This window comes from Oreochromis niloticus, linkage group LG5 (genome assembly GCF_001858045.2).
Source record: "Oreochromis niloticus isolate F11D_XX linkage group LG5, O_niloticus_UMD_NMBU, whole genome shotgun sequence".
Classification (NCBI taxonomy): Eukaryota; Metazoa; Chordata; class Actinopteri; order Cichliformes; family Cichlidae; genus Oreochromis; species Oreochromis niloticus.
In genome coordinates, this window is record NC_031970.2 from 23,763,218 (window position 1) to 23,788,616 (window position 25,399).

The window sequence follows — 25,399 nt, forward strand, 5'->3', positions numbered from 1 at the left end:
TAACTCAAATAACCACTTGCAACAACCAAGGTATGCAGAAGACCTTCTCTGAATGCACAGCTACACCAGCAAAAGACCACCATGTGTCAGCTCAGAACAGGCATCTGAGGCTACAGAAAATGGGACAAAATGTTATTTGGTCTTATTCAGATGGTAGATTCAGAGTTTGGCGTAAACAACATAAAAACATGGCTCCATCCCACCCTGAATCAATGCTTTCTTTACACTGGTGGTGTTGGTCTTATGACCCATCCATCCGTTTCTTCTGCTTTCCTATATCAGGGTTGCAGCATGACTGCAGCTTATTTTCCTTTACATTTTGGTTATTCTGCACAAAATCTCAAACTGGTTTCTTGAGCACAACAATACCTTCACAGTACCAGACAGAAGAATTGCATCATATAACATGTGACATTATCATATGAAAATAACAGACCTCTGAAGAATGTTTCCAGGACCTTGTTGAATCCATACCATGAAGAATGATTGCAACTCTGAAGGCAAAAGGGGATAAAACCCAGTATGAGCAAGGTGTAGCTAATGAAGTGGTCGGTGAGTGTGTGCTGGGTTTTGAAGGTTCGTTTTCAGAATCAATTTCTTTTGTCTTCCAATGTGTATCTAATGCATTTGATGGTTTGGTGATTTATTCCTACAACAGGACAACGATTTAAAGCACAGCTGCAAATTACACAAGAGCTATTTCGAGTTGAAGCAGTCAGCTGGCATTCTGTCTCTAATGAGTGACCAGCACAGTAACCGGATCTTAACCCGGATGAGCTGCTGTGGGAACAGCTTAACCGCATGAACTGCCCATCAAACCAATGCAACTTGTCAGAGACTTTGCAGGAACTGTGGAGTTGGATTTCTCCACCCGAATCAAATGACGTAGTAAGAAAAGTCTAACATTTCCTTAGCTGATTTTAAAAGCATCCATTTGAGGCAAAAAGTAAATAGATGCTTTTCCCGAGCCAATAAATACTTTCTTTAACTGTACGTTAACTTAATGTCACTTTGCCAAGAGACAAGAGAAATATGTCACTGCCAGGCTACAATATCACATTGAACCCAGTAAGTATATTTACTGCAGCAACCCATCAGGGTTTCACTTAGTGAAAGATCAGTACATTCAAACCTTAAAACATTTTTAATTTCCACAGACAAAAAGAGAAAACTCAAAGATTTTTCTTTTTTTTTTGTATAATATCTTCATTTCCATGTCACAACAGTCTCTAGTGAGGTAGACTATAACAGTTTGAAACACTGGTCTTTAAACTGGTATGTGAAATGACATGAAATAAATACTTCCATGTACAAGGTCTTCAACATGAGGTAGAAACGGTTACAGAGAATGTACAAGATACAAGAAAAGTACATGTGAATCACAAAGATAATAATGAAGTCTGATTTTCCATCTGCGAAGGCCAACACTGACTCCACTCCCTTCACTGAATCAGAGTAACACAAAGAAAAGGCAAATGCTTCCCGCAATGTGTCTTTTGAATGCAGAGCACATTCTGTGTTGATTCACTTGTTGTAACCAAATACTTGTAAAAACCTGGGGTAAGCATAAATCATGATTTACTTAGCACCTCTTTCCTAATCTGAATTTCTTTTCTGAAGAGCCTCTACTTTTCCCCCTTCAACTGCATTCTGAGTAAGACAGTAAAAAAGCCTTAAAATGTCTTTTAATCACACTGAATTTCCGATTAGTAAAATTAAAGGGGGATCCATTCACTTTAGTTTTGAAGTTCAGCTTTGTAACAACCTAGCCTGGAAACCAGAGACATCTGAAGCTCACGTTTCATTTGCCCTCCTGCTTCCATTTAAACAGATTTCTACTTTAAACTGCCCGATGTGACCAATCACACCTGTTTGTGAACAATCTATCACGGCATGGGATTGAGAACATTTCTGCCAATTTATGACCCCAGAATTTGTTTATATTACTTCTTTCACTCTGGTGGCTTGTGGCTCTATCCAGTCGGGTTTAGAGGTGCTTATGGGTCAAAACTGAAGTAAGAGTTTCCTGATTCATTCATTTAATAGGCTTTGTAAAAAATTAGAGGTTGGCACAGTTCATAAATCAGTGGCATAACAGAGCAGCAAAGCCGCAGTGTGCTGACAGTGTTGATATTCAACTTAATTCACCTTGAAGTTAGGGCTAAATTCAAGCTGAATCAAGTGGTTTTAAAATACTGAAATGGGGACTGGATACTTTATTAAGACATTTAATAAAAATATCGCTTATACACCATATACTGTAGTGTGTGTACATCTTGATATGTGTTTATCAGGAGTGCTTTTCCTTTTACCCACTGCTAACTACACTAACACTTGACATGTCAATATTTTCTCCACCGAAACCTACTGGAGTCTTACATCTATACATGGAAAAAAAAATAGATCTAAAAACATCATTGATGTACATATGGCATGTCTTTAAAAAAAAATATCTGAATTACATTCAACATTTCAGGCCTCGATATAAAAACCTCAAGTTTCCCGGAGCTAAGAAACCATGTAGTGTTTTGTGTGTGTGTGCACGCATGTACATGTGTATGTGCACGTGTGCGTTCACACTATTAAAAGGCCTTAAAAGTTCATCGTTTCCCTGAAGTGTCAGCCATGGCATCGTTTTCATCTCGCTCCATTAAAGCTCCCCCACCGACACCCTAAGGTATCAACATACATTCGTAGTTCATCTTTCTGAGGTAACAATATTCTTCCTGAGTATTCAATAACACGATAAATCATCCTTCTGACAGGCAAAAGTAAAGAGAAAAACATATAAAGAAGTCAAATCTAACGACAAGCAGGTACATTTTCACAAAGTATGTAGCTGAATAAAACTTTAAAGAGGCACTCGCTCAGAAGCATATATCCTCTGCTGCAACGTGCGTGCCTGTGCAGCCACACTGAAGCAATAACGAGCTTTTATGTAGCTAACCTGCACTGAGTACATCTTCCCAGTATGTACAATCATGTATGTTTTTCCATTGTACAGTCTGAGATAAAGTTGGGTTAAAGATTAGCAGAAATATCTGTGTGAAGAAGATGCTTTTAAGATGATTGAGCCATACTTGATTTCCCCATACTGCGACTTTATGAAGGCTAAATACATTTTCAATGGATTTTCATGAATAAAAGCTATTTAAAGTATTTCCCTACTTCAAAAAAAAAAGAAGAAAAAAAAAGAAAAACAAGACAATTCACCTGCAAATCCAATATATGTATTTTCCCTCTGTTGTCTAGTGCTGTTCATCAGTCTGGATTATTCAGGTGTGAGTCAACAGCTGTTAACTCTGCATTATAAATAATGGGACTAAATAGCCATGGCCTTGTGATGCTCAAAAAATAAACAAAAAAAAAAGAAGAAACAAACAAAAAAACACCTAAAAAACACAAGCATCAATGTTTTACTGTGGCCAGTTTTCAGTAGGGACTATTTTACATCTGTCTACATACACCAACCAAAAGTAGTGTGTAGCTAGCTAACACCCATCTCCGCGTGGGCAGATGCATGGACCACAAGGTAAGTGCCATTTAATTCCATAATTCCGACTGAACTCTAAATTAATACATTTGCAGGAAAAATACATAATTTTGATTCTGAGGTCAACTGCCTGTGAAGAAAAGAGTGGCGTCATGTATATTATGACATAATTACGCAGCATAAGCAGCTTGATATCTATAAATGAGACAAAAATGGTAAGTTGGTGAGCAATGAGAATAATTAATCAGAGGACAAGAGGTCCAGGATAGAAGACAAAGATAAACATGGAGATAAAAAAAATCTAAACAAAGAAAAAAGTTGTGAATAAGTCAAAATGAAACCTAGAAACATTCATTTCTCAAGGCCAAGCCAAGCACAAAGACTTACAGCCAGCGGTGTAGTCGGGATTGTGCTGAAGTAGTATGGCATTCTCACCACTTCAGTTATTGCTCTTTTTACTTTTTGGTCATAATGATTTTTTTATTATTAATTTTTTTTTTTGGTTTTTGTGGTGCGATAGAGCATATTGCAGTCAAAGGCCTTTTAAATACATAACGGCCACAAATAATTACACCAACTCCAAAAACAATGTTGCAGTGCTGTTGCCACAGTAGCAGAAAAGGGAATAAATAGGATCCTGAGAGAAACAGACACACGTACATTTAGACTGTCTTAACGATATCTATGTAGCGAATGCCTCAACCTCACTCCTAAGACTGACCTCAGCCTTACAGGGCAAAACGCCTCTGTGAATCTTTGGGAAAACATGATACACAAAAATGTTAATATACAGGAAACACCGGTCCTGTAGTAGGGAAATTAAATGTTTCATTGACAAATTCAATGTTAATTCCCCGAGTCTGTCAGGGTTAGGAACCCTGGGTGGTTTTTAAGGAGCAAGGGAATCCTTCAATATGCCAGCCTGGTCTGTTAGTGCCCTCCAGTGGGGTCCTCAGACTGTGCGTGAGATGCAGATATCTTCATTGGCATTCTCTGCTGCTGAGGAAAGTTGTGCTCCCCCGATACACTCTCTCCTGCTAGGCCTGATGGCGGGCTGAACTCCCCTGCCCTGACGTAAGGGGGTGATATGAGGGGCTTTCCAGATTTGAAAGACTGTGCATCTGAGACGGGCACACTCATATCATAACCAGTGCCGTGCCCGTTGTCGGGAGCTTTGTTGTGACTGTTTCCATTGCCATATTTTCTATAGCGAGATCCTTCCACCTCTGCTCCCTCTTGTCCTTCCTCTGTCATTTCAAAGGCCTTGCGTTTCAGAGGTACACCTGTCTCGAGCGTCCCTCCAAGGCTGTGAGATGGGTAGTTGTAAGTCCCCCCCACCATGGTGGGCCTAGGGGCCAGAGGAGTGGGAGCGCTAATCCCAGACGACAGGTAGGACGCACTGGGGTGGCTGTATCCCGAGGACAGGCTGGTTTGGGGGTAGCACCCTGGGGGGTAGTTGTAGACAGGTGGGCTAGGGCTGTAGTTGGACACTAAAGTAGCTGGAGCCTGCAAAGAGTGTAGAGGGGTTGGTGGGAGTGCTGCACTGGGCTGAGGGCAGTATCCTGAAGACAAGTAGGTGCTGTTGTAAGCAGGAGGGTATTCCTGAGATGATGGAGCACTGCACGAGCCAGCACCACTAAAGCCTGGCTCAGGGGCCAAATTACTGCTCACCACTGTTACACTTCCTGTAGTTGGGATCCCCACAGAGGCAGAGGCCACCTTTGTGCCAGTGAGTGCCTCAAGTCCAGGATAACAGTCCATGCCTTGAGCCAGAGTCCAGGGCTCAGAGTCTGATTTTAAGAAAGTCCCATGCTCTGCGTAAGCTCCCGTAGCAGGGCGGTCCAGGCCTGAGTACTTCTCAGCGTAGCGCTTGAGCAGAGAAGAAGCACTAAGGGCTGATATGTCGTCACTGGCCCAAGGATAACTTGTAGGGGCGTAGCTTCGGCGAGGACCTGTAGCGTAGGGGTCGTGTTTGTGGGCAGACGGTGGCGAGGTGGTGGAGGTGACATCTAGGTGCTGTTCGGGCCACTGAGATAAAGGGGCGGCGTGCTCCGGAGACCAGTGCATCTTTAACAGACCTGACAGAAACAAGAACAAAGAAGTTATTTCACATAATCTCAGAATAATAACCCTGATCAGATAACATTTCTACACCTTGTTTATGGTATTTACCCCATCACAGGGATTCCAATTTCTTCTAAAGAAGACAAGATCTTATATCTGCCCTCATAATCACCTTGCAGCGCTGGCTCTTTTCCACAGTTTTGTCAATGCTTAGCTCATGTCCTTCTAAACAGTCTCTAGCAGGCGGGGGCCAACTGCTCTAATCTGTATGAGAAGCTGCCAACATAGCCCCCAGCCTGGTCTCCACGGCGATAAGCCTCTATCAGCCTGCACACTGCCCTCTGCCTTCGTCTCTCTCACATTGGGGCCATTGTATTTTCTCTTTGAGTCTCTTAGCCCACAAAGCCACCCCCACCAAGCGTGTGATCTAATTCGGCCCAAACCTCAGGGGTCTGCTGGACAGGGGGGAAAAAAGAGGGCGGGGTCACTGGCGAGAGAGACTAGCTTTTCTCCAAATTACACAGAGACTGTCCCACTAGCATCTATGGACACTGAAGTGTGTGTCATTAGTGAAGTGACTGACTGATGACTGAAAAATGACGGATTTTTGTGCGGCATGTGTGATTACACGCGCACATTTACACAGAGTAATCCGCTGGTTTAGTGGCTCAGGGTTTGTCGTTTTGAACTGGCATTAAGCTGACATTCCACACATTGCAGAGTATTACTAAAGTGTCCTGACCCCAGGCTTTGACCAGAGGGGCTTCCCTGCAACCACTGGACAGCTTTATTGATTTCTGATACCCGTGCATCAATATACAATACTGAAAAACACATGGTACCCTCCTATGGGCACTGGCCATTTACTTGTTGTGTCACATCAAGTTATCGCAGTCTAAATGTTCGAAGAAAGTCTACCGGAGATGTTGGAACAAGATAATAGTTTCTGCTGTGTAAAGCCTGAACCATGAAGTAATTGCAAGAAAAATTCTAATTTTTGGAAACTGTACTTTAGTGAACATCTAACAAATTTTAAAAAAAGAAACTATATATCAGTTTGCATATGCAGATTTTGATTTGTATCATGTTTGCTACATCTGACATTTTTGTGCAATGTATTGCTTAAAATGAACTTCTGTAATTTATTTAGGTTTTCACTCATGTCTGGTCTGAAACTGTCTGCAAGTGGATTATACCAGGTTGGGTCATATGTCCACACGGACCACCAGATGGGTCACTAAACGGTCCACATGTTGATCCCTAAATTAAATGATCCTTCAGCCTAATAATCCCTCTCATCCATTCCAGGGATAGCAAGTGCTCTTGTCTGGCACAAACTCCACCCTTGAGCTGAGAAATCCCCACGCTCCAGGGAATTCTGACCCATCACGGTGCACAAAAACGTTACAGGCTTATACACATCCAAAACAGCAAACACAGGCATCCAAACCTACCTAAACAAAATAACTTGACCTAACCCTGCGAATTATTAGTCATACACCTGTACACTAGACAGACTCATATTCTGTTTAGTTCTGAGTGTGGGTTTTTAAATAGTGTTTCACAAGCCCCAAGGGAGTAGGGGTCGTCTAAGCCTCTGTGCCTGCTGTGTTGTGAATGATATTCCATATTTCTATACAATGCCAATGAATGACTCAGTCTTTCATGTCTATATCAAATCCCCAAAAATCTATCTGAAGGAGATTAAGGGATAAAAAAAAGAGCACTTGCAAGGAAGAAGCCCTCATGACATGTTTCCGGGGTGTTTGTTACTGTCATATTAACAGAACCACAAGTGTGAAAAGTTTATAAATGTGTGTTGATAACTGCTCTACCGAGATCTCCACTTTGTTGTATTTGAATTCATAATCTTTCTATTTGAATTTTTGGAAAAATGTGAGGAATTGCTACAGTTACCCAATAGAGACAGATATTTTGTGCTTGATTTCTTTAGCAGGTTTGCACTAGTTGAACTATCAAGAACTTAGCTGCCTGCCAAACCAAAAGAACACAATTCCTCGATTACATGCTACATGCAGTATACTGTACTTAATGCACAGGATGGAGCAGCTTATTTCTGAAGCTGCTCCATCATAAGCTGCCATTTATTTTATTTTCAACATGTGAGCTCTTCATTTTCCTTTGTGTCTAGTTAGACTTTACTTCACTTCGTCTGTTTTCAATGTGAACAAACTATATGTTACTTGCATGCTTAAAATGTTTGATAAATCCGAATGAAATTTACAACCAATTTCTGATTTCATGGCAGAAAAACGGCTAAAAGAAACAAAAGGAAAAAAAGAAATATGACCCAGCGTTTGATTTATGTCTGCTTAGAAGAAGTTTATAAGAAACTGATCACAGTAGGCTCAACACTACAAAAGCACTAGTGCAAATGGGGAGTGCAAATACATTCAGTTCAGTTTAATTCAATTCAATTTTATTTATATAGCACCAAATCACAACAATAGTCACCTCAATCTCTTTATATTGTATGAGCAAGCACGGTGACAAGGGGAAGGAAAAACTCCCTTTTACAGGAAGAAACCTCTGGCTGAACCAGGGTCAAAGAGGGGCGGCCATCTGTCGTGGTTGATTGTGGCTGAGGGGAGGAAGATAAGAGCAGAATCTTCATTTGTTACATCACAGTTTAAAGCTGAGCATCACTGTTAATGAAAGTAGATATTCTCTATAATCTCAGTTTATCAGTCTCAGTGAGACACATAAATTGGAATTAGGTTGTCCTTTCTCATATGTAGCACAGAGCAGGGGACAGTTTGTGCCATTTGAGTTCTCACATCTGAAAATACTCTGGGCTACCAAGGCTCTCGCTGAACAACAGCTCAGAGAGGATCCTATCATCCTATACTGGATCAGTGGAAGAGGATGGATGGATGTTTTTGCCAATCCCACTGAGAATCTGTGTCCTGCTTTGTAAAGCTTTCGACTCAATACTGCATTTTTGTTTATTAAATATAAAAACTATTAAATAAGATTACTGACATATGTGTGAAGATAATCTGCAAAGTGAGATTTTTGGCATTTTTAAAAATTGAAATGGTTTCATGGAATTATTCTCATATAAATTCAAAGCTGGCCATCATCAGTGACATATAAAGGTGGCCATCAGTGTGGTATTCACTGATCATACTGATTGCAGGCATGTGGCAACCATTTTTCCACGTTGTCTTCAGTCTAGTTCTCTGACGACATCTCCACCACTGGCTCTATAATTTAGCCAAGGCTCATTTCAGCACGGTGATCTACTGTGTTTGGAACCTTTCACCAATGTTGGCAAAAGGAATTTAAAACCTGAAGACATGGAAAGATCACCCTGAGATGAGAAGATGAAGAGTTAACAGGTGAGTCCGTCTGTCAAGAACCAGACTGAGAAAAGTACCTGAGTTAATGATGGATTAGAGCACATGAGGCTTATGGGGGTGTTAGAGCGTGTTTACGCTAACAGTCAGCTCCAAGAATTAAAGAAGCATCACTTGCAAACTCACTCTCAATCCTGGCGTTAACTAATTTTTATTCATCTTTAGGCAAAAAAAAAAAAAAAAATTTTGGAACTTCATTTTTTAAACACGAGTTTGTTACATGTCCATATTTTGAGGTGGACAACATATGTTTTGACTTTTGAATTTGGTATGGAGTGACACATAAGTGTCCAATGTAGTGGTTTATGTGCAAGTATACCATCAACACTGACACAAATACAAGAAAACAGCCATTGAAAGCTGTCCACTGTAGTGACCACTATGTGTGAATGGGTTAATGAGTATATTTCATTGCTTATTTATATATTCTGTATTTATATAGGTATATATATGCTACATTTATGCTTATATTCATATTCTCTTTTTCTCCTTTATTTTTTACTCTAACTTCTTACTATGCAAATTTCTGTCGGTGTTCTGCGACTGGAAACGGAATTTCTTTAAGTAGTCTTCAGGAAAAGTTCTCCATTCTTCTTGCAGGACATTCAAAGCTTCTCACTGATGTTCATAATTCCATCAGGGCCTGTAAAAATACTTACGCCTAAATCTTATGCCTGCCAGATTCTTTGATCTTTGACATTTTTGTAGGTTTAACTAAAGAAATTGGAACAATGATGTGATTTTTATGGCAGGTTGCTTGTAACAAAGTGACTATAGATAGAATTTAAAATCAGTTCTTTGAGTTGTCTAATAAGTATAGACACAACACTGGTTCATTCCTTGAGTTTGGTGGCTTTTTATGACCGAACGATTCATAGGTCAGTGTGAAGTGGCTAAACAAACAAAGAAACATTCCTCTGAAAATGGTCAGGCCCAAGGACTGGACTGAAAATGAGTGAAAAAGCAGCCCAAAGAAAAACTTTAAAAAACCTCCAGAAAGCCTGGAGAGCTTTTGCTCAAGCCCAGTTTGAAAATGATATGAAAGTCTGGCTCATGTTGACACACAGACTAGATCTACTTAATAATATTAATATTCCTCATAATAAGCTGGCTAGAACATTTCTGAGATGCCTCAAAAACAGGAAAACAAAGTTAACTGCTATACATGCAGGAAATGCTGTCTCTGTTAAAAGGTGCATGTAACCTGAAATCTTCTGCAAACTGAAAGAAGCACTAAATTGATGTTACTATGACACCACACTCAGTATAAAGTCCTGTGTTTACATGTCTTTGCAATAAGAGACAATGCAACTGACTGAAAGCAGGAAGTCAAGTCACACAAAAAAGCACTAACCCTCAATCCCTATGCTTGTGTACTACATGAACTCAGAGTTCACTATACAGAAAAATATGCCTTGCATCAGTGTGTAATCATGTGTGCTGTGTGTTTAAAGACAGCCAAAGAGAGGCACATAAGGTGATTCTAATCTGAGACAGATGAGTGCTTAAAGTGTATAGAAACGCATCATGCACAGTTAAAATGTAACTTGTTCTCTCACCTGCTTTGAGTGGTCACTAAGGCTGGATGCTTATAAACTCCAGCCGCATTGATTTATTGAATAAATGTGAATAAATGGTCCCCAGCCATCAACAACCACCACCGGCACCAGTTTCAGTGCTCTAATTTGGATGTGACTATTATAATGACTTGTACATTTTGAAAACTCTGGCAAAACTGCTTGAATTTTTCTTTTCTGCAATTCTGCAACTCATGGATATTTTCTGTGTGTCAGTGGAGGCTAGCTTGACTTCCAGTCCACCGCATGGTCAGTATGAGTAATTAGGGGTTAATTAGATGGAAGTATATGTGGGGGAAGGGGCTAGCTGAAATGAGATTTAGGGGGTTGTGAGGAATAAGAGATGGGTGACTGGCTGGATGGAGGGTGGACACAAAAATCACCCTTCTTCAGCTGTAGGGTCTCTGTAAGTGCTTTCAGTCCACACACAATAAACAAAGACACCCTCTGAAGACGGAAAATCCAAAATACACACACACACAAACACACAAATACACACACACACACACACACAAGCTGCAGCAAACTACAGTCTTATATTGTGTTTTTTCCATGGAGGGTTCAGCTTCAGCTGGCCAACGCGCAGATGGACTCTCGGTCATTGGTTGAGTCAAGCTGCTGGAATGCCAGGAATCTAACCTGAGATCTATTTACAAAGCACATATCCTTTCCATGCACTCAGCACGCCTTGTCTATTCCCAGGCTAAAGGAAGCGAGGGAGAAAACACAAAGAGAGAACGTGATTCCTTACAGTGCTGACAAATGACCTTGTAGCCTGTTTGCACATTACTGGGTGATTTGTATTAGTTAGAAGTTGATTCACGCCACTGCCAAGATCAATACACATCAGAGGAGAAACGGTATACGGGTTTACAAGGAGAATGTCACGCCAGCTGAGATGAACAATGAAATGCACACACTTCACCCATATATCCCTGTGTTTCAAGCTAATGGTATAAATTAGTGTTATAGTTCTGTGAGCACTGACCAAGAGTGTAAGAAAAAAAAAACTGGGTGTGCAGTCAGTGGGAAGGAGAAGACCCTCCCTCCCTCTCTCTTCCTTTTATTTCCCCTTCCCCCTTTTCTCCAGGCCTGCACATTACACCAGGCCATGCTGCTGTCAGCCAATCAAATACTGTACCAGGTCTGATCCAGACTTTAAACATCCCCAACCTGAAAGCTATTTGAAAGCTCCAAAGCTAAATGAGAAGATCAAACTGTGCCAACCAAAGGGTTTGACACAGTTTGATCTCTAAATCACGACACAGCTGGTTTAAGCTTGATAATTTGAATCCTCCGTTCCCTCTCATTTAATTTCTCTTTTCTCTCACTCGCATTTTGTTCATTCTTCCTGTCCCTCCTGCTATCTGCGCAATAGCAAAGACCAGACTCTGTGTCCCAGCCTGTGTGGTCAGTTTCCCTTCCCCCACTCCTTTAAGCTCACACACTCACATGTGGCAGAGGTTGGCCTGGCCCCTCTTTGCTTATTGTGTCCACTCATATATCAGGCTGCAGCTGACCAGTCCCTCCTTCTACATCTTCTCCATCTGTCCTTCACTTTGCTCTTTCTCTGTCGTTTCCCCCACCGGCGCCGCACATCTACACTATAACACCTAATAAGGACCTGCGGCTTGTTACACTTTCTTTTAACAAGCTTTCGCGATTATTAAGCAGGGCTGATGCATGCGTGTGGAGGCAGAGGGTGATGTTTATGCGTCCCACTACAACAGCACTAATGAGAGGCTGTTGACACCAGGTTACTAACGATCTGGCTTTCATTCACAGAACCGCTTCACCCTGGTAACGGGCGGCTAAAACGCGCTAACGCCGCTCATCACTCTCTTCGCGTCACATTATCATCATTAAGGACACACAATCGCAGTCACCCACACCTTAACGAGCTGTGATTGTTTCCTTATTTGTGTTTGGGAATTCATCTGAAATTTGTCAGTGTGTGTGACACGTGACTGGAGGTGGTGTGGCTGGGGGTGAAAAATAAAATGCCAGCATGTGAGCGTGTTTAGTTTCTATGAGTAGAAAACTGACACACTGCTGTGAGTTGCTTTTGAGGAAGGAATGTGACACGCGGATGTTACCAGAGCTTCTTTCTGCACAGACAGCCCCATCGTTGTCCCTCACGAGACGTCAGAGACAAAGTATCGTGACATTTTGCTGTTTGTTAGCTGCTGCTTCTCTGTGCAGTTGCTTTTGCTGCACAAAACCATGCAGCGGTAAATCCCTGTTGCATTATTCCAATCAGGTTAGTGTTGTAATCCTGTTAAAGCTGGTCCTGATCAATAAACCGGTCAGTCAATACAGGTATATTTAACAGTCTAGATAGGAACCTCGCATAATCAGTGCACATATGGGTAAGGGAGGGGCTATTCTGTGACATTACATGATCTGAATGTATTTTGCTTTTACATACTTAAGTAACAAACAAGTATTTTGTGGAAATGCCTTCCAAATGTGTCAACTCTTTACCAGTTCTGGTAAAAATACAACTGGAGTTTACTCAGATTGTATATGTGTACAGCCCTAAACCTGAGACCTAAAGCCTGTTCAAGCACACATTCATTCTGCAATATATGTGTGGCGTTTCTAAAAAGACAAACATCTGCTGTCTGTTTGGTCTCAAAAAACAGTGTCTGAACACTTTCTGTGAAATTCCTCAATGCAAAGCCTGGAGACTCAGCTGTTAAAGGCATCAGGGTATCTGCCTTCTCAACATGACTGCTCAAGAGATCCCCCTCCCTTCACCCCAGCAATTCGCTTCCCACTGCATATCCACAGGAGATGAGTTCTGGACAAAAGAGGGGCCTGAAGAAGAATGTGTACAGGAAAACAGACTCAAGCCAAACTGGAGCATGGTATGCACGTACAACATGACGCATTCATCCAATCAGTGCCTCCCAAATGCAAACCAAAAAAAATTAAAGACTTACTGTATGGGGTGACAGGACTGAGCATTCTGCAGCCCTGGTCCCAGGTGAAGAGGAGAGGACCAGGTCCACTTGGTGCTAGTGAGGGCCCAGCTGCATGCTTCAGGGTCTTCCTGGGTTACTGCTGTTGCTTCTGCTGCTTTTGGTTGTAAGGCTGCTGGTAAGGCTAGTGAGTGGCCTCCTGTACTGCTCCATGGTTCATCTCATAGTTCAACACCACTCTGACACATTGCCACCTGAAGAGTGCAAGCAAGTCAGTGTCAGAGCCAGCAGACACCTTGTCCTGGTTTAATAGCTGTCGCTTGATTCTAAGAGATTTTATGAAAATAATGATAATTAAAACTAAAAATCATGATTACTCGCTTACACCGTAGAGCAATATTAATATTCGTTTATTTTATTGCAAACCTTATAACAAAAAAAAGTAAAATATTTGGTGTCATGTAAGCTATTATTAAGTGGTAATCTGTGCATGTACTTTCATTGCGCTTGCTTTTCTGGTTCGTTCCTTCCCTGTGCGCACAGATACAAGCGCACAAGAGAGACTGAAAGCTGAACACTGACACAGCGCTTTACCCTGCGACTACAAGACGGTAAAGCACGGTTTTCATTATAAAACTGCAAACCAACAGAGGAAAGAGAACTCCGTGCTGCCCTCTCTAATGCTGAATAGTTCAAGGAAATTTAGGGCAAAAATGCGTCCAAAGTGCACGCACTTAAAGCAGGCACCAAACAGTCGACACAGGAGGCCAGCTAATTAGAGTTTAATACATATGAAGACAAGGGGGAAAAGATGGTAGATAAACTGAAGTAAACTAAGTAAAAACGCAAATGACGACATTTACCGTAAGGAAAAGAGAGAACACCAGAAAGGACAGAAATGTGCAGGGAGCAGCGGAAACATTGTCATTACTGCTGAAGGGAAACCATAATCTTTTTTTCCTAATAAGTGAGTAAATGGTTACAGACCTGACCATGCCTGGATTTGCCCGATGAGTGTTTCAGTTTGGGAAGTAATCCACTACTCCACAAATTGTAACAGAAGGTCTCTCTCCCTCTCTCTGCGTATGTGTGCATATGTGTGTGTGTATGTGTGTGTCAGTGTGTTTGAGCCTCTTCTGGGATCCTATCCTTTTCTCCTACACTCCCTCGCTCGCCCTCCAGCTTGCCCCCCTCCCCGTCCTCGCTCTCCCTCGCCTGGTGACAACAGAGCAGCGCACGCATCCCCTCCCCCAAGCACGCCACCCCTCCCCCTCCGTCTCCCTTCTCTTTTGTTAAAACTATTTCAGCAGGAAGGGAGAGAGAGGGAAAAAGTGACCAATCATGCAGTGTCAGAGAAGAGCCTATTTCCCCCCCTGTGGTGTGTGTGCATGCGTCTATGTGTGTCTCTGCCTGAGTGCACATGTACCATTTCTGCACGTGCGGATTTGGAGGATTGATAAGACTTGCATGGGTGGCTGCATGCTTTTGGTTGCAAACCTTCAGTCTGATGAATGGGCATGTTGGGACACATGCAGATGTGCAAAAAAATTTGAATTTTCTCCTTCACTGATCACATGAGAAGTTCAGTTATTGCCAATGACTTTTATTGATCTGGTACATTGATCTTAGTGTTGTTTGTAGGGTGGGGGCTGAAATGGCCATGTCAGTATTACCTAATTCCTCTGGCACACCATCCCCCCACTACACACAAATACACACATTCACACAGTAGCCTGCACACTTGCATGGACGGCAGCAAATGACCTCCACATTGACCTCAAACCTTCGGCCAAGAAGTGAGTTAGTGTCTTCAACTGTAATTTATCAATATGGTTATAATGTGCAGACACAGTTTTGTTTGTAATACTGTCTCACTGAACACTCTCCACTCATGGTACGGTGTTGGAAAACCCTCTAAAACCCTGCCGGGGTTACCCCTTCTGTTTTGGCTGTGAGGCTGTAACCACATGAGCAATGTGACATGTGGGAGATGCACTTCAGAGGATGGCTGTACACAGGACAAACTTACTTTAATCTTTTTAGAGCTTAATCCCAAAACAAAACGGACAGTTTCCCTTCAGTAACACTTTATATTAAGGTTCTTGCGATAGGTAATAAGGTGCTCACAGTCCGATCAGAACTAGTTTCAGTATGATGACTAAAACTGAAGTGAGACTGATGGATCTCAGCACTGTTACAATCAAGTCAGACCTTCGGACCAAAGTGAGGATCATATATCACTGCAACAAGGGAATTTGATCCATTTATTTCTGTACTTAAAAAACCCCAACAACTAATATGGTTGTGAATAGGTTATTAGTGAAAAACAACAACTATGGGTTGTATTTATAGGCTCATACAGCTAAATTCAGCGTCATTTGTTGTATAGTGAACTTCTACACTTACAATTTTTCCCTTTCTGTCTGTGATGGTCAGGAATGCTATTAATCATAAATGGTGGACCCCAAAGCACGAGATCAGGACTGAGATGTGTTTTCCTTCTCATTCTTTTTATTGAGAAACTTTTATTTCATTTTGCTTATTTTACTTTATTCCAATGCATAAAGAGACTGGAAAACAATTTTTGAACACAAACTTTCTTTTGTATCCATAGTCAGAATGTTAATAAATAACAGTAATATAAATAATACATACTTTACAATGCATGTATTAACTAAGTAAGCCCCTATTAACACTCAGCTACGCTTTTTCGCAGCAGCTTGATTTAAAGTAACAATGCTTTACTAGGGTTAATAAACACATTCCTATACAGTTAGAAATTATTTTCATGGCTCTGTCCTCTGAAGCATTACATAATATTAAGAAAAGACAAGATCCAAATTAATACAAAGAAAATCCCTTTAAAAAAAAAAGATTAAATTAGGCCTGAGTGTCCTGGTCCAAATCATGCTTTGAAGAGCTCAGACTCACTTATAAACAGCTTATGATTTATTAATTACTGCTTATTACAAGGATCTTGTTTTAAGTATTAACTTTCCTTCTCCTTATAGCAACTGTAGAAAGGCATGGTGTGGCAATACCAGAGTATTGGGTTAAAATGCTGCTAGTGATAGGAGTGGAGATACAGGGCTTTCACTGCCTGACTCAGAGCAGTAATTGCTAGTGCGGCACTCAGATCTTTCCCCCTTGCCTGCATTGCTGACTGACACTGAAAAAAGGCCATGCTGTTATTTTACAGGTCAGGAAACAATACATCTAAAAAATTCCAGTTGTGCAGTTCTTTTCACTGTTTGATACATTTTCACTGTAGTGTAACAGCCCCAAGATGCTGCTTCTCATTAGATCCGGAAAACATCTACATTTAGCCACGCAACCTAATGCAGGCTATGAGGAAAAGCAGGAGGGGCAAAGAGCGAAAAGTGTGCTAATGACAGCTGAACACAATGGCTATCAGCAAGTTTGAGAAAACATTTACTTTTGGAAACAAAGGAGAGAAAAATCCCCATATAACTGGGATGCACAACGTACACAGGAAGACAGATTTCCACTCACACGCGTAACAGCCATTCTGGAAATTATTGGTAACTCTAACCCAGAGCTGCTTTGCTCCTGTGGGTGGGATAGGTCACATGATAGCACCCTAGAGAAGCTCAGCTGTTTGCCACTCTAATTCTGTCTCTAGCAGCTGAGCACTGACCCACTGCTCCAGTGAACTGTCCCAGTAATTATAATTGTGCATGTGTATGTGCGTGTGTTTGTGCTTGTGTGGATGAAAATGCTGAAGGAGTTTATGGAGTTAAGGGTGAAAAAAATGCGCAGCCATAATTGGCCCACTTGTTGTTAAATGTGTACCTTCAAAATGCTTAACCCCTGCAAGCCTACGCATGTTCGCAAATGATTTGAAGGGTGAATTATGAGACAATGCGAGAGAGAAAGGGCAAAACAGGAACAGGAAATCTTTGGGAAAAGAACAGGAAATGTGTGAATTGTGGTCTCCCACACAGGAGACGTCAATGTCAGTTCAGCACAGTGCTTGAATCTGAACATTTGTGATGTTCAGAATTTTCTTGATCCTAACAGATCCCACAAAAAAAGGTCAAATCCCAACAGCAAATTTATCCTACTAATAAATGCTGCCTGCATAGCCAAAGATTATATAGCTTACTGTTAGATGTTAGTAAAACACATCAATGAGCCTTTTAAAACTGGTAAGATGTTCTGTTAAAATGAACATGGCCTGTAGTTTATTTTGACTCATTTGCACCTACATCACTCTGCTGACAGAAGTACAGACCAGGACACAGTAGGCTTCATGATAAACAGATAAACTCTATGAAGGAAATGTTTGAGATGAAAGTACAGGTTTTCAGCTTTAATTCAAGGGTGTGACACGTACTGCAAGAACCCCTTTACTTTCATACCCTAATTTTCAGAGGCCCTGTTTCCTTGTTGTTTCATGGCAAATCAAGCAGATAGAAGATCTGGGGTTAACTCCAAGTGTTTGGTATCTTTTTACTGAAAGTGTCAATATGAGGTCCAAAGAGATGCCATAAGGGGGGACACCAAAGGCTAAAAACCAAAATAAAGTGGAAAAAGTGGAGCGGCCAATTAAATTATTTGGTATATTCTTTAAGAAAAAAAAATTGAAAACACTGGCCAGCTCCACAACTCCTAAAACTCAGAAAGACCACAGAAGACAACTACATGATGATGAAAAAAAAAATCACATCTAACCAAGTCTAAAACAGTCGTATGGAGTTGGGTGTATTATTGTCAAAGTCTACAATTATGATCCATGGATGCAAATACAGGGGATTCACAACAAGGTGCAAACCCTTGCATACACCAAAGAATGAGACAACCAGATCAGACTTTGCTAAAAGAGCCTCAACAGTTCTAGAAAAATATAGTTTTATAGTTAAAATTACGTTAGTTTGTCCTCTGAAAATACGTCTCTCTATAAAAATAGCTGTGATTCCTAAACAATTCATGATATGCAAAACCTAAAATTCACATTTTAATCACATCTTGTTTGATTTCAAACCCACTGTCATGGTGTACAGAGATGTTGTATCTATAGCTAGCTAGCTAGATGGTAGTAGTTACACCCATCTACTACACAAAGTCTATAAAACATATTGGAGTTATAAATGTATTTAGTTTCACACAAAAACCTGGAGACAAGCATGTGTTACATTATATATACAGAGCTGCGTATAATTATTCTGCTGGTAACATTTTTAATGTGTTCAGTTTTTAACTGCCTGACTTTCTCATCTGGGAATATGATAATGAGTGCAACGGGCCTGCTTAAGTATTCAGAGGATTTATTAATTAACTTGAATTATGCCAAGTACACTTACTTAAACTCTAATAGACCAACCCCAACAATGTCTTTACCTTAAAATGTAATTTTCATTTGTGGGAAACTAGTGCTTCATCCCCATAAAGAACATATGTGACTGTATACACAGATTTAGGCCCCAACAACACGGCTAAAGCCGGGTTCTCTATATCTGCAAGGTGTCAATTAGCTAGCATTATGCTCAGAGTAGTGTCTCTTTAAGGTTAAATAACATTGCTCTTCCAGTAATTTTCAGTTGGAAGATTACAGTTAGAGGCTCTAACTTTCTGACAGAGGCATTCATTGTTCTGTTTTTTCTTGAAAGAAGTGTAAAGGTGTAAAGTTTTTTAACGACCCTCCTGAGTTGAGTCAGTCTAGAAATTGAAAACAAGGGCAAAAGAGGAATTTTATTCATAGTGTTTTCAAACGCAAACAGTTGAAACACCAGCCAACTGAAGGAAGCTAACTGCTTGCATACATGTGCCCTGCCTCGCACAAACAAACAGACACAAGACTGCACACCACACACACATGCAGCACAGCGCTCAGTGTTGGAGTGGCTTATTGTTCTCTGGCATAGAGGACACAATATCCAAGTCTGGTAATAGAGGTTAGATTAATTGCTGACAAATCTGTATTCAGCAGTTCCCTTTCTCCCCGTGTGACAGATTTATGACAGAGATTGATGGAGAGGAGGGACAAGCTGAGAGCCGGCACTGTTCAGTGAGAAAAGGGGACAACAGCTCAGTGATTCAAAGAGAAAGAAAGAGAAAGAAGAAGAAAATCCAAACACACCATCGCTTTGGTCAGATCTTATTCAAGCTACAAGCTCAAAGACCAACAGTTTTGTCTGCGAGCATGTAGCATACACATATTTCACAGTTTGTTCCGAGGAAAAAGTTACCTTTAATAATCCGTGCATGTTAGAAGTTAGCAGCCGAGTATTCGCTGTTATTAGGTTAGAAGAAACCAAGATGATTGTCATTCTTTCTGCTGGTTTCTTCTTAAGCACGCCAGACAAAGCAGATGACATTTGCAGTTTCCCAGTTACTGTACAGGCATGGGATTCGAATAGTTTTTTACATCTATGTAAGAAAGTGGCCGTGTTTACGATTAAATGAATAAAGCACAACAAAACACAGCAGTAAACACACACATTGACAAATTACTGCATTATACTGAGATGTATTCATTTCAAATGAAGCTCACTATTCAACTATTTCTGCCTCGACAGAAAAGCCAAATGTTACATTCAGGATGTTTCTTCAGTTCTTGTTCACAAAAACAAGGACCTTCATCTGGACACAAAGACTTTATATGAATGCTTAAGTCTTGAAGAAAGGGCATTGAGGCTAAACTAGTTCTCACCTCTAATTAAATTGCACCAGTGAGATGATAATAATAAATGGAATACACAAATAGATGAACTGAAATTCCATGGTGGGTAAATGTGATGTAAAGTTTGAGTAGCTGACCACATTCGAAGCACTGTGGGGAACTAACAAAGCTGATGATTCATTTAAAATAAACTTAAGTATCCTGTCCAGCTCTCTCCCTCAACCTGATGTCACAGCCAGAAGCTTCTCTCAGTGGCTGAGGCAATGCCAGCTGCTTGTAATCAGGAGCATTTGGGAGTCAGATCACATGACACCCTTGAGGCACACACGGACACTTAGATGTATGCATACAGAGTGCAGTGCATCTTTAACCTCATACTCCTTCCCACAGGCAACTCCTTTGCAGTCAGGATCACCTCCAGATGTGCACACTGTATTCTCACACGGGGGAAGGGTGCAACACAAGGGAGGAAGTTTGAAAAACCTTCTGTGAGTATTTCTCAGGATGTTTTGGGTGGGATTAGTGTTTATGTTTTCTACAATGATGCAACAGATTTGAATTTAGCCTAAAATTAGAAGGGCAAAGTCCTTACGGTCAGAACCTGCTAGAACAGATTGTTACTCTGCTACCTCCTAGTGGACAAAGTCATTAAATACACTGCATGGTCAAACATGTAAATACTCATTTTGGTGGCGTGCATTCAAGAACTGTGGCAAAATGACACAAAACACATTTTTTCTTCAGTTTTACCTGTAGTTATTTATTTTCCATTGTCAAAAATTAAATTTGATATACATATAAAACAGAATTATTTCTTTCAAGACTAATACAAGAGACAAGGCATCGCTCTTTCTATGGCTCCGAAACTGTAGGATTAGTGTTACCGCGGTACAAGTGTTCTTCTTCTCAGTGGAAACGTCCTCTCCTCCCTCTACAACTACATTTTTCTCTACTGTCACCTCGTCCTTGAAATAGACATCGGTTTCACATTATACTCATTACAAGGACGTAGCCTCACAAAGTGCACAGATTTCACTTTTACCTACATGTAAAAATGAAGTGGGCAGGAAAATATAAATAAAGATTCAGTACAACGATCCAAAACTGGACCCAGAAACAAAAGGGGATGTAAGGTCAATGGTGCAGGAAAAGGCAGCACAACAAGAAATGGTTATGTAGTCTATGACAGGCACGCATGTACTGGTATTGCACATATATTTATAGTCACATCCACCTAATGAATGACTCTCCTGGCTACATGTTTATGTAATCATTCTACGGTGCAATGAAGGCATTTTACTTTATATTTACCGTACATTCACATAGACATCAACAGGTTTAAAGTCACGCTTAACGGTCACCAAAATAACTTGTAGATGTTATAGATTCTTTTCTTTTTTTTTTCCTTTCTTTTTTTTTTAAACAGCACATTTACATCCTTAACATGATTTTACATTTTGGTCAAATCCTCTTTTTTTTACCCTTAGTTTTACATAGCATCAGCTACTGTTTGCACTCACTCATATGATTACACAATAATATTTATTCATACCGTTAATGAATTTAGCTATGGCTGCACTCAACTCACATTGAGATATCTGACAGAATCAAAGCAGAAGTACATGACAGAGTCACACTCCACAAACTTTCACACGTGTCACAGAGGTGTCATCACTACGGTGACACATTACTTGTGCACTTTGGATCAAATTCACTTAAACAGAACAGATCAAGACTGTTCAGGAAGTATCCCTGAAAATGAATTGATGTTAACAGGATATTATTATTTGTGAAATATTACTAAGTTAATTCATGATGGCTAATGTTAGCAAACTTCAGGCAGAAATGGCTGTATAACTTTGACCTGAAACTCTTCATTACCAATTAGGCCAGTTCTATTGTTTTGCTAAAGCAGGGGTGTGGAACTCGAGACCTCAAGGGCCAGAGTCCTGCAGGTTTTAGATCTCACCCTGGATCAAATGATTACTTCATTACCAGACTGCTGGAGAACTTCAAGACATGTTGAGGAGGTAATTTAGCCATTTAAATCAGCTGTGTTGGATCAAGGACACATCTAAAACCTGCAGGACACCGGTCCTTGAGGCCTGGAGTTCCCCGACCCCTGTGCTAAAGTCTCCCTCCCAGTGTGTAACTGCAACATCCCTGATTAAAATCCATCCCATGTTTTGCATGCCATTCTTTTTTTTCCTTTTTTTTGGTGGGACTGCAAAAATTTCCCTAAAACTACATCAAAAAAGGCAGGTAGCAATTTTTTATTGTCCAATTAAGTATCAGCTCTCCTTTCAAGATGTTCAAAGACCTTCATCTAGGATTATATGATGGGACGACCGCATTATATTACATAACAGGTTTTTCCCACAACTGTATGGAGCCAAGTCATTCACCAAAGCATTAGTTATGCTGCATTCTTCAGCCTTAGAATATACAGAAAGCAAAGAGGATATTTTGTGACTTTGTATCTAAAAATAAATAACTGTAACATTTTATTAAAATAATTTAGTTGCTTAATAGAGTTTCTTAAAATAAAATATATCAACGTTTTTTATCTACAGAAAGTGCAACTATAGCTAAAGTATTATTAAAGACCATTCTTCCAAGCTATAAATAGTCTCTTCTCATTTAGAAACGGCTGCGTGAAATGAAAAAGCGAGACTGTTGGTCTAATGAAGGTTATTAAACACAAGGGCCCACATTACAGTGCAACCTTGTTTATACAGACTGAAAGGTCTCAGATGAAGTTGACATTGCTCAAATAGCTTCACTTTATTAACTGTGACTGTTTTATAGTGTAACTTGTAATGAAAGTGCAAGGAAGGCCTTCAGAGTCCAGCTCAAGATGAATATACAAGGTTGCACTAGTAAGAAAAGATCCTGATGAATAAAAAGCTGCAGTATGATTAGTTTTGGTAAATTATTGCTTAAAATAAAATCCTGAAGCCCCCCCTCATTTTTTGATACGCACACATGTTTCTGGTTTTTCCTAACCTGATGTTATCCAACATGCCTTACATGAGTATTCATGGCCTTGTTTGAGGTAAAGAAATAGGAATACAAGCAGAATACAAACACACAAGGAGCTGCCGGTATAAGAGACTTGATTCTTACACAATCATTAATTTAAAGATGATCACCCAAAAAAGCACATTGTTGATGGTGCTTTCATTTACCGTTTTCTGCTGAGTCTACCAAATAATCAACCATATTAAACATATCAATCATTGTTTATGTTTGCTTTTTGTTGACACAAGTTTTTTTGATAACCAGCAATAAATTATTACTTAAATCTGCGCTTTGCCTCAGCTCTGTCAGAGGTACAGGTTAAAGGTTTTACTATTTTGTTTCACTCTCACTGTTTTCGTGGTACTGTTCTTTTACTTAAAAGCAAACTAAATTTGACTCATACAAGCTGAAACAAAACCCCCATGTTTTGACCATTTTTTGGAGATGAACCAGTATGGTTAATTGAAATGGTACATCCCAATTACCTTTATATGACTGCATGGTTTGAAACAGAAAACAGCTCTACACCTCACTGTGACTGTCAGTGGAGCAGCTCCAGGACTTGCCTCTAGAGTACAACTCCATATCACTGCTCTCCACAATTCAATTAAAAGTTGGAAGTTCAGTAGTATTGGATTCTCACAGCTAAATATTGTTTAAGATTGTTCAGATGGTGTAAGAAGGTTGATATTATATGTGCCTAATGAAAACAAAACTCCAAGCCAAGGTGTTTAAGATATAGGAGCGGTGAGGGCCAGAGCCATAAGTAGGTAAGGATTTTAATTTTAGAGCTTTGATTAAGGGAAATTAAACAATATATATGTAGTACAGTATATATATTTTATATATTTACAAACTTCACAAAGGTAGAAGTGAATGGATGGATGTTCTACACCCTTGACTTTCCCTGTGTGTCTGAGAAACGTGTGTTTTATGGGTAGCTGGTAGAAACTGTGGAGACTCCTTTCTCTGAGCACTGAAGTGGCTGACGGTTGAAGCAGCCAAATCCTGTACAGTCATAAAATGCAGTTGAATCTGTCATGAGTCTGGACATCCTTTACTCATCGATGAATGCAATCTCTTCAAACCTGCAGGGCGAAACATGCAAAGGCTGAGTTAAGACAGCACAGAGCACAAGGCAGCATCCCTGAGTTTTGAATAACAAAATTATGTTAAAATACTAAAGATACAAATGAGCACAATATAAAGCAGGAATGTTTCCAGATTGTAGGGGTGAGGAAAAATAAGGGGTGTGGCCTTGCCTTTTTAGCAGTCAAAGGACGAGTGTCCTTTTGATTGGTGTTGAGAGATTTCCACACGGTGGTTTTAGACATTTCATCAGATATGTTAATATCAGAGGGGTCACACCTGAGGAGCAGGGAAAGGAACCGGAGGGTTTAGGGAGAGGTCTCACTCACAGGTGGCACAACAGAACAACACACACTAGTATATAAATACAAGCATGCATGTAGGTAGCTGGGAAAGTGACAAAAATCCTTGTATATAATCTTACCACTCCAAATATGATGTCCATTATTTAAATTTGAATATGTGTGCTCACCTGGGATCGTGGGCTTTTGGAGCCTGAGCAGGCTTGGTCTTCTCCATGGGAATCTCAACTGTAGTCGAATCTTCTTTATTTGTGCTGAGCATAACCTGTGACTCCTGCGAGACACATCCATGACATACGCGCTCAATATGTGCACATTTATGCATTCACAAAAGGTGAACTTTGCATTTTAAAATTCCCTTTAGACTACCTCTTCCGTCTTTTTCGAGGCATCGTCAAGATTTTTTTTCTTCCATTCGGGCATTAGGTCATCTAGATAGCTTAGCTCTCGCTTGGAGAAACACAAGTCCAGCACCTTGCGGATGAAAACCAGAGCCAGCACCTGCAGAAAAAGGCAGAAAAAGAGGCTCGGTGTTTAAACAGAAGATACGGATCCACTAGGTAAGACGGAATGATTGTGGTCAACTCACCATCATGGGGAAGACTATGGCCGCCGGTGATGTCTTAATGACCCAGAGAAGCACCAGACACGTGAGCTGGGTGACAGTAAACAGATGCACCTTTCTCAAGGGAACGTGTCGTAGGTAGATGAAATCTGGCTGGTGCTTCGCCGGCATACCAAACAGTTTCAGACGGTCAAAGAACTGAGAAGTGGCAAAGATGAAAGCAGGTGATATGGAAGTTGGCAAAGGAGAGAACAAATTAATGAGAGCAAAGCCAAGAGACAGATGGTGAATATGGAAAAAGAATGAATGCATCTGGTTAGTTCAGACAATAAACTGTCAAG

At 40.5% G+C, this 25,399-nt stretch overlaps 2 protein-coding genes across 4 annotated transcripts in view; both read right to left on the reverse strand.

Annotated features, from left to right (window-relative positions):
• Positions 1–1,129: 1,129 nt before the first annotated feature.
• si:dkey-195m11.8 (putative fidgetin-like protein 2) lies at positions 1,130–14,665 on the reverse strand. 3 transcript variants are annotated; one of them, XM_003441319.4, is made up of 3 exons: positions 14,426–14,665; positions 13,460–13,692; positions 1,130–5,571 (listed from the first exon to the last, which is right to left on the reverse strand). In XM_003441319.4, the coding sequence occupies exons 2-3, from the start codon at positions 13,482–13,484 to the stop codon at positions 4,424–4,426; spliced, it is 1,173 nt and encodes a 390-aa protein (XP_003441367.1). In that variant the 5' UTR covers positions 13,485–13,692; positions 14,426–14,665; the 3' UTR covers positions 1,130–4,423. The 3 variants fall into 3 exon arrangements, with proteins under 3 accessions (XP_003441367.1, XP_005469540.1, XP_005469539.1); XM_005469483.3 differs by lacking the exons at positions 13,460–13,692; positions 14,426–14,665 and adding an exon at positions 5,730–6,008; XM_005469482.3 differs by lacking the exons at positions 13,460–13,692; positions 14,426–14,665 and adding an exon at positions 5,666–6,008.
• A 7,625-nt stretch (positions 14,666–22,290) lies between these two features.
• slc4a8 (solute carrier family 4 member 8) overlaps positions 22,291–25,399 on the reverse strand; it is a 31,485-nt gene continuing 28,376 nt past the window's right edge. Inside the window, exons 21-25 of the mRNA XM_005469481.4 lie at positions 25,083–25,256; positions 24,863–24,994; positions 24,664–24,767; positions 24,365–24,470; positions 22,291–24,190 (exon numbers count right to left, since the gene is read on the reverse strand). Coding sequence (XP_005469538.1) covers positions 24,185–24,190; positions 24,365–24,470; positions 24,664–24,767; positions 24,863–24,994; positions 25,083–25,256 — 522 coding nt within the window. The 3' untranslated portion in view covers positions 22,291–24,184. The remainder of the gene's footprint in view (positions 24,191–24,364; positions 24,471–24,663; positions 24,768–24,862; positions 24,995–25,082; positions 25,257–25,399) is intronic.

Excerpts from the sequence above, each read along its gene's own strand:
- si:dkey-195m11.8 (XM_003441319.4), bottom strand. The coding sequence starts at position 13,484 with ATGCTCAGTCCTGTCACCCCATACA. Across the intron at positions 5,572-13,459 it reads CAGTCCTGTCACCCCATACA|GTCTGTTAAAGATGCACTGG; the intron begins GTAAGTCTTTAA and ends TGTTTCTGTCAG.